This window comes from Leguminivora glycinivorella, chromosome 12 (genome assembly GCF_023078275.1).
Source record: "Leguminivora glycinivorella isolate SPB_JAAS2020 chromosome 12, LegGlyc_1.1, whole genome shotgun sequence".
Classification (NCBI taxonomy): domain Eukaryota; kingdom Metazoa; phylum Arthropoda; class Insecta; order Lepidoptera; family Tortricidae; genus Leguminivora; species Leguminivora glycinivorella.
In genome coordinates, this window is record NC_062982.1 from 23130540 (window position 1) to 23139937 (window position 9398).

The 9398-nt window shown below is 43.1% G+C and overlaps 1 protein-coding gene across 1 annotated transcript; it reads left to right on the forward strand.

The window, feature by feature from the left end:
- Positions 1 to 2674: 2674 nt before the first annotated feature.
- Positions 2675 to 9062, forward strand: LOC125231576. Its single transcript, XM_048137035.1, has 2 exons — positions 2675 to 2763; positions 6746 to 9062. The coding sequence occupies exons 1-2, from the start codon at positions 2675 to 2677 to the stop codon at positions 9060 to 9062; spliced, it is 2406 nt and encodes an 801-aa protein (XP_047992992.1).
- The last annotated feature ends 336 nt before the right edge of the window (positions 9063 to 9398 follow it).

The following is a 9398-nucleotide window of genomic DNA, read 5'->3' on the forward strand; positions in this document are numbered from 1 at the left end:
TTGACTTGAAAATCTTGAAATTCAACACTCTTAAACATACTAATGCTTAATATGAATACTTGGTTTCAATAGCCACTATAAAAAAATTAAATAATAAGTATAAAAAAAAACCGACACAGTGGACCGATTTTTATCAAACATGGCTAAGTACACTCCCGACTAATTCAGCTTTCAAACAGAAAAAAAAAAATTAAATTGATTCATTCGTTCGAAAGCTACGATGCCCCAGACGGACACACACACAGCCCGACAGACAGACACGTCAAACTTATGCAACCCGTCGTTTTTGCGTCGAGGGTTAAAAATGGGCTATAACCAATATAAGAACTTTAAAAAGTGGAAGAAAACAAGTGCAGTGTCATAAAAAAAAAAGTATAGTTAAAGCCAGACCAGAAATATTTGACTATTGTCAAGAGGGCGCTGTTATTCTGATGTATGGGGTGACAGTTCAGTTTAGTATGAAGAAAATAGTTCTAATGAAATTCCGCAAGATGGCGCGTTGTCATATAATAATTTCTGGTCAGGCTTTACGACTCAGCCACGACATTGGTCTAAGCGCGACAGCGGTGAGCGGCGGTCATACATTGGAGCGAGACACAGCGATGGGACTTTTCATTCGCACGTATGGCTGCCGCTCACCGCTGTCGCGCTTAGACCAATGTCGTGGCTGGGCCGTTACAGTCTCTGTTACAATTAACAACATTCTTACATAAAGTATTTTTTATTACGAAGCATCCACAGGTATTTTAGTAACAATATAATTAATGAATCCCTCGGTATGTCTGTTCGAGTCTCTGCTGTTGTTTTGCCAACCGCCGTAGAGGCATACTTTCAGCAACTTTGTATTGTTGGGTTGTGGTGCAATTTAAAAGAGTTATCGACTGAGACACTGGTCCCACCAAAAGCGAGTGAGGCGATAGAAATAAACAAAATATAGTCGCTCCCGTGTACATAAATCAGCAGTTCTCGAATAGTTCGTACAAAAATTAAGGAAAAAGTTAAATTTGTTTTTATTAATTCCTATTTTGTTACCAAGATTTTGTTGATGAATTGAGATTTTATTAAGTTTTATTTCGTCATTAAGGTTCTCTAGTAAGTATCTATATTTTCTTAATTATATTTAACAATTAACCTCTGTATATATCTTACGAAAGTCGACTTATATTACTAAATGTTGGTAACAAAATAGGATCAATTAAAATTTGCTGACGTGGCTATGTACAAAGTTGCCGGGAACTGCTCAAATGCAGGTTAGACACTAAGGCCCACTTGCACCAATCACTTAACTCAGGGTTATGGGCTGTCAACTGTCATATTCCATATAAAATGGTGGGTTAACCCTTGGGTAGTAATATAATGCCAATTAGCAGGTACGGTTAATCTGTCAGTGCCAATTGATTGAAATAAATGAAAATTGAATTGAATAAAAGAGATGCAATGATAGCGCGAGCGACTTATAATTCGTCGTCGAGATCGTATATATCTAAACCTAATAGACGTATATTATAGTTCCAATCAGGCCGCTCATCTATTTAATAAAAAATATATTAACGGAGCGCTCCATGGGCTATCCTGTAGAAACGCATTAGGTATATTTCGTAGGGTAAACTCGCCTTATTTGGTGACACGCCTAATTCGGTGAAACAACCAAAAATCGTCTTTCGGAATAGTGCTTCAAAGCTTGTATCATCGAATTAGGCGTGTCACCGAATGAGGCGAGTTTACCCTATGTTGCGAATTTATTTTTCGGCGTTTGCAAGCGATATTTTTTCTGCACATTGCCTTAGAAAAATATCCTCTTACACCAGCCAATTTGCCTTTTTACGACCAACTTACTCTGAGCTTTGTAATTTTTCTCTTTTTTTTTTCATGGAATGCTTCAAATATCCTTGTATCTTGTGACTTGGGACACACGTAACGGATCGAAACGCTTCACAGGCATCTGGGTGAAAATACCGTCATATATATACACAAATAAATACACGCTATTCCTGATTGTTATTAGTTCGTTGGCATTTTAATTGTAATGTTTTGGGATAATAGTAAATGTGCCGATTTTAAGCAATGGTAATTATCATAATATACAGATACGAGCAAATTTCGTCTTTATGGCAAGCGCCAATATGGTACCTTTTGCATGGGAACTTCATAAATATTTTCGGTCATTTACTTAGATTTTTGAATGCTTTTCCCTCCTCTCTGCGTTGAGTCCTCCTTTTTGCGTTGCGTCGATAACGATATAATCGCGAATCGTGATTTGCTTTGGGGTAAATTGTGGCGTAGGCGAGAGGCTGGCAACCTATCACTGAAATGTCACAGTTTAGTTTTCTTTCAACCCCTTATTTGCCAAGAGTGGCACTGTAACTGCCTACCCCTTTATGGGAAACAGGCGTGAATGTATGTTGTTGTTGTATGTGATTTGCCTACTGACCCAGGATGTGCGGCGTACATATATGTCAAACAATTGATGCTCATATACAAGTGTCCTGAGTCGACGCTGCATAGGGTGGACGCACGCTCGCCCGCCCCGCTGTCCGCCCCGCCGAACGCTCCGCTCCGAGCGTCCACTCAGGCCTTACACAAGGATGGATTATTTGCTTGGGTCCAAAAACTGCTACTTATAACGTCACTAGCCAATACATCTCTCTGTGATGGCAGGTGGACCAAAAGTACCATGAGGGTGCCCTGGTCAGGGCTGCTGGAGAGCGCAGTGGTGAAGGGAAAACGTTCCGAACCCAGTGCGCTCTCACAACGGAAAAGACGGTAAAACGCCGGAGTGGGTTTAGTGGGTAGGGCCATTTCTCCCCTTCTCGCCAGGAGAAAGGAAAGCAACGGCGAGTCCCACACGGCGTGCGCAACTGCATTCCTACTCCGAAAAAAAAAAGGTGGACAAAAGTGACAGAATGGCGGCCGTTTTCGGATGTAAGCAGCGCCTGGCATCCGTTGGCTCGTTGGGTGGACGACACGACATTCGATAAACTGCGATTCACCTCTAGACGAGTCCGGATGTCGGAATGATTTCAATTGATATCGCGCCTGTAATGTATGGCTAGGGTTGCAAATAGAAAAAAAACCAAATGTTTTTTTTCAGAATTATGAAAAAAAACATGAAAAAAAAACCGAGCACCATGGTTTTTTTTCTAAATATGGTTTTTTTTCAGATGAACAAATAATTCGACAATACCGGTTTTTCGTGACTTGTAACTTGTTTCAATAACAAAACATACATTTTAATTCGATTAACATTCAGTATACAAACGTTTATTGGGGAATCCCCGATGCTGCGTGCAGCGTGGAGAGGCGGTGGTGTTGCCAACAGTAAATAGTGATAACTACCAACTACAGATTTCGTAAATGTTACTTTTATAAGACCAGAAATTAAAGTTATTTGATTAAATTCGTTTAATAATTGACATTAAGTCTAAAAAACCGTATAAAAGTATTAACTGCTTTGCAAATTTTGAGATTTCGTACTTTAGAAAAAAAACATACTCCAGAAAAAAAACTGTTTTTTTTTTTCAAGGTTTTTTTTCATGTTTTTTTTCAAGCCAGAAAAAAAACCGTTTTTTTGCAACCCTATATGGCATATCGGTCCTACATCCGATATCGGATCCGATAATGTGAAAACGCTCTGAGACTAGCCCAGGACCGGGATGAGTGGCGTCCACGAAGGGAGGCCTATGCTCAGCAGTGGGCGATTAATGGCTAAAATGATGAATGATAGCCACTACAATGACAAGTACATCTCGAAGGCCATCTCCAAGAAGGGTCACATTAGCATACCCTTACTGGGCCTTCCGTTACGTGCGAGGACCACACGCGGGGGGCCCTGGGGGCGTTAGGCCTACTTATAGACAGCCCTATTGATCGAAATGCTTAATTGTTAGTCGCCTGATTCGATATCAGGCGTTACTTAGGCCGATAGTCCACTATCATAGAAATATTATTAAAATCATAGGCAACATGCCGCCCTTTTTCTTCACGCTGGAGACAAAGGGAGGCATACAGACCTATGATCATATGCATATATGTGAGTGTGTTTAGTAAAACGTCCCACTTTGTCGGTTACCATTAAGGCGAGATTTACTTGTATTTTTATATGAATATTTAAACTGACAAAGCGGCTTTATAGCAATCGACAAAGTGGGACGTTTTCCCGTGCACACTCACATATGATCATACACACATGAGCATGACATAGATAGATAGATAGATAGATAGAATACTCTTTATTGGCACTCCTCAGCAAGAGATACAGAAAAAAGATACAGCGGAGACAAAACAAATGATTATAAATAGAGGCAGACAACAGGCGGTCTTATCGCTAAAGAGCGATCTCTACCAGACAACCTTAGACATACCTATATATGATAGGGTACTTTCGGCCTTAGGCGTTAGGCGCTAATAGCCTAGCGGTAAGAGCATGTCACTTTCAATTCAGAGATCGCTGGTTCGAACCTCCGCACGTACCAAGAGTTATTCGGAATTTATGTGTGAAATACACATACATACATACATACATACAATCACGCCTGTATCCCATAAAGGGGTAGGCAGAACACATGAAACTACTAAAGCTTCAGTGCCACTCTTAGCAAATAAGGGTTTGAAAGAAAACGAAACTGTGACATTGCAGTGACAGGTTGCCAGCCTCTCGCCTACGCCACAATTTAACCCATATCCCATAGTCGCCTTCTACGACACCCACGGGAAGAAAGGGGGTGGTGAAATTCTTAACCCGTCACCACACAGGTAAGAAAGGGGGTGGTGAAATTCTTAACCCGTCACCACACAGGTAAGAAAGGGGGTGGTGAAATTCTTAACCCGTCACCACACAGGGATGTGTGAAATGTCATTTGATATTTGCAAGTCACTTTTCGGTGAAGGAATACATCGTGAGGAAACCGGACTAATCTTAACAAGGCCTAGTTATCCTTTGGGAAGGTCAGAAGCTTTGGTGGAACTAGTGACTACGCCACATCTTGAGCGGACCCCAGGGTCCTATGTGTCTCTCTTTCTTATAATTATGCCTAGGTCCCGGGTATCGTCGACCTGATATGATAGCCAGTAGCCATCCCCTCCCTTCAGACACCTCAGTACGTTAAATAAATATATAAATAGATAAATATTGGGGGACACCTAACACCTTACACAGATCAACTTAGCCCCAAACTAAGCAAAGCTTGTTCTATGGGTGCTAAGCGACGATATTCATACTTAAATAGATAAATACATACTTATATACATAGAAAACATCCATGACTCAGGAACAAATATCTGTGCTCATCACACAAAGGGCATTCCCTTACCGGGATTCGAACCTGGGACCGCGGCTCAGTAGGCAGGGTCACTACCGACTGAGCCAGACCGGTCGGTTATACATAGAATGCATTGTCATGCCATGCAACCTAATTCTGAAATCTAATTGGTATTCAATTTGATACTATTCGTCACGCCTTACTAAATGGTCAAATAAAAACCCGAACATCTTTAGATCCGTCGAATTTTATCAAACATTTCCTTATCTACAAAGCTACTCAAATAGCACAAATTACGGCAGTAATTATGCGACTAGATTTCCCTTCCTATTCAGGGTTCAATGACCTCCGCCAAAATAAAGAACTGATCTGCCGCATTTCCATAGGTTCGATAGACTAGGCGAAGGCTATCTTAGCTAAAAACTACACAAAGTTATTACAATCTCTATTACAATGTCTTAAGGCTTATATAAGTATTTTATTGTGAGCAGAAAAGCCTTACAAAAGGTCAGCATATTTTGCTCTATTCATATTAAAATGGGCTTAAGTAATGGACAGCGAAGAAAGAGATTGATAAGTCGCGATGTCCGATTTATAGTGTCTATTTTCATCGCTAGATGGCGTTGTACCCGTTACCTAACTAATGTCATGGGGTGGTAATTGGTCAGAATCTACCTCCTTGTGGTCCACCCCGGGCAACGGCTTCACTCTGAAGACGGCTGAAAGATTCCGACTGTTCCTGGCAAGCTGGATTTGCTCCCTCTGAGCCTCCCAGCTATTCCTGTGTTCCTAACTCTCAAGAAAATTTCAATGCGCTCAATGGCTCGGCCCTTAGTGGGCTCATCGACAAAAAGTTTAGGACCTTCTGTCCTTATACTGCAAATTAACATCGAAGGAATGTCACAGTCTAAATGCGACTACCTTGCGCGACTTGCTCATGATAATCATGTTGACGTGATAACCGTCCAGGAACATCACATAGACAATATAAATAAATTTGACAACCGTGGTAACATCCCGGGTTTTAACTTAGTAGCCTATACCCTTTCACCGGTTTACGGTTCGGCTGTTTATGTAAGGTCTAACATCTTGGGTGCTGAGATAGTGGAAGTGTCAGACCACAATAACTTTGAAGTTATTTCTTTAAAAATTTGCAACATCTCCCTGACATCAGTGTACAAGCCCCCCAACAATGCCTTTTTAAACCCTCCCTTAAAAAGCTACCCTCACCCAGCAATTTACCTGGGGGATTTCAACAGCCGACATCCAGCTTGGGGATACACATCCAGTAATTCTAACGGCGATACACTTAATAAATGGTGCACGGAGGAAAGCCTCCATCTTGTCTTTGACGCGAAGCAGCAGGGTTCATTCCGATCGGCAAGGTGGCAGCGCGATACAAATCCAGATCTTTGTTTCGTCTCTGAGGATGATCATGGAAACATACTTCCTGTTAGCAGAGTTATCCTAAATGATTTCCCACGCAGCCAGCACCGACCCGCCCTAATAAAGATTGGACTGGAGGTTCCAATTGTTAACTCTTTGCCAAAACCTCGCTGGAATATGACCAAAGCTAACTGGGAAGCATACAAACACCAAGTGGATGCAAACGTAAGATGGCTGAAACCAGAAGCAGCGAATTACAACCGATTCTGTGGCATAGTCATAGGTGCGGCTAAAAGGTGCATACCTAGAGGCTTCCGAAAAGAGTATATCCCTGGTTGGTCTTCGGAGATTGAAGCGAAGTATCAGAAGTACCTCAAGAATAACGATGCCACCACTGCTAATGATCTCCTGGCTGCCCTGGGCGAGGCCCGTCGAGAGAAGTGGATGAACAGCGTCGAAGGCATGAGCTTTACACACTCGAGCAGGAAAAGCTGGGCTCTACTGCGAAAACTAGGTGGCGGAGCAGGAGCACCAACGAACACTAGCACTGCTGCTGTACATCCTGATAACATCGCGACACGCCTCAAAAACATTACAAAAAGCGCGCACGTCGACAAAGCCTTTGCTAAAACCATCAGACACGAAAACAAAGCATTACTTGATTCCAGAAATAGATGCGAAACTTTCGATTCACCTTTCAGCACCGACGAAGTGAGTCAGTCTTTAAAATATGTTAAGTGCGGGAAGGCGGCTGGACTAGATGACATGTATCCGGAGTTCCTAACCCATCTGGGTAAGCGTGCAGTACGATGGTTAACAGACTTTTTCAACAACATATTTGAAACAGCCACGCTACCCACCATGTTTATGAAGTCCAAAGTCATCGCCATACTTAAGCCCGGAAAGACCCCCGATGATCCGGCCAATTTCAGGCCTATATCATTGCTTAGCGTTACCTTTAAGTTACTGGAGCGCATACTGTACAACAGAATTAAAGATGAAGTGGACAAGCATATTCCCGCTGAGCAGGCAGGCTTCCGTGCCGGTAGAAGCTGCTGCGACCAGGTTCTAGCGCTAAGCAGCCACATTGAAGCGGGGTTTCAACGGGGTCAGAAAACGTTAGCGGCTTTCGTGGATTTAAGTGCTGCATATGACACAGTCTGGGTCAGCGGACTGATCCATAAGATGGGCAAGATAATTCCGTCTGCAAAGATCCTTCGCCTTTTAGGGAACATGATGGGGCCACGAAAGATTACTGTGTTACTAGGTGATAAAGCTAGTAAATACAAGTTACTGAAGAACGGACTCCCTCAAGGCTCTGTCCTGGCTCCTCTCTTATTTAACGTTTACACCAGCGACATGCCTCCCACTCAGAGTCGGAAATTCTTGTACGCCGATGATATTGCGCTCACGACTCAGACTAAGAGTTTCGAGGCTGGCGAAGCTGTGCTCACGCAGGATCTAAACACCCTACAGCAGTATTATTCCAAATGGAGACTCTACCCGAATCCTTCAAAATCAGAGGTTGCCGCTTTTCATCTGACTAACTGCCTGGCGGATAGGCAGGTGGATGTTACCTTCTGCGGCCAAAAAATTCGCCACAATTCTAACCCAAAATATCTGGGGGTCACGTTGGATCGGTCACTCACATACAGGGCACACATGGAGACCCTATCCCAAAAGGTTAAAACAAGGGTAAACCTTATAAGTAAGCTGGCCGGAACTTCATGGGGTGCTCGGGCTGACGTGCTGCGAACTTCATCTATGGCCCTTGTATATTCTCCGGCGGAATACTGCGCACCTGTGTGGTATAAAAGCGCGCACACCGGCAAGGTGGATGTTCAGCTGAATCGAGTGATGCGAACAATATCCGGCAGCCTCTTACCTACGCCCTCCAGATGGCTTCCCGTGTTATCACACATTGCTCCTCCGGACATCAGGAGAACTCAGGCTGCTGCGCGGAAATGGCATAAAGCATCTACGTATGCCCTACCAATTAGAGAGACGCTGAACCACCTTCCTCAAGCGCGCCTGCCATCTCGCAAACCTATTTGGTCTGACCACCAGCTTCAAGGCCAAGAGCCGTTTAATGTATCTGCAGAGTGGAGAAAGCAGTGGCAGGCACATGACGGTGACCCGAATATAGACCCCACTAACCTGCCGGCCGGGTTCAGAGACCAACGCAAGATTTGGGTCACTATAAACCGCATCCGAACGGGAGTAGGCCGCTCCAATGAAAACCTTTACAGGTGGGGAATTTCGCCGTCGCCGGCCTGTGACTGTGGGGAGCCAATCCAAACCATCGCTCACATAACTGAAGAATGTCCTGAAAGGAGGTTCCCCGGAAATATGCAGGACCTCCTGGCAATCACACCGGAAGCAAGGGATTGGCTATTAAAATTGGATGTTAAATTGTAATTTTACTTTATATGCATGTATAATAATTTAAATTTTAACAGGAATAAAGCCATACGACATAATAATAATAATAATAACTAATGTCATTTGATATCAATTGGTTCTTTTTTATTGTTGATAATTGTTTCTTTTTTTTAATACTACGTCGGTGACAAGCATACGGTCCGCCTGATGGAAAGCGGTCACCGTAATCTATGGACGCCTGCAACTCAAGGAGTGTCACATGCACCCATTAGAAGCTCACACTCCCTTTCACTCCCTTTTGCTGTGTTAAGTACACACACAGCAAAAAGGAGTGTACAAGTTCTAAGGAGGGTTCGGGTTGCCGACGACTCA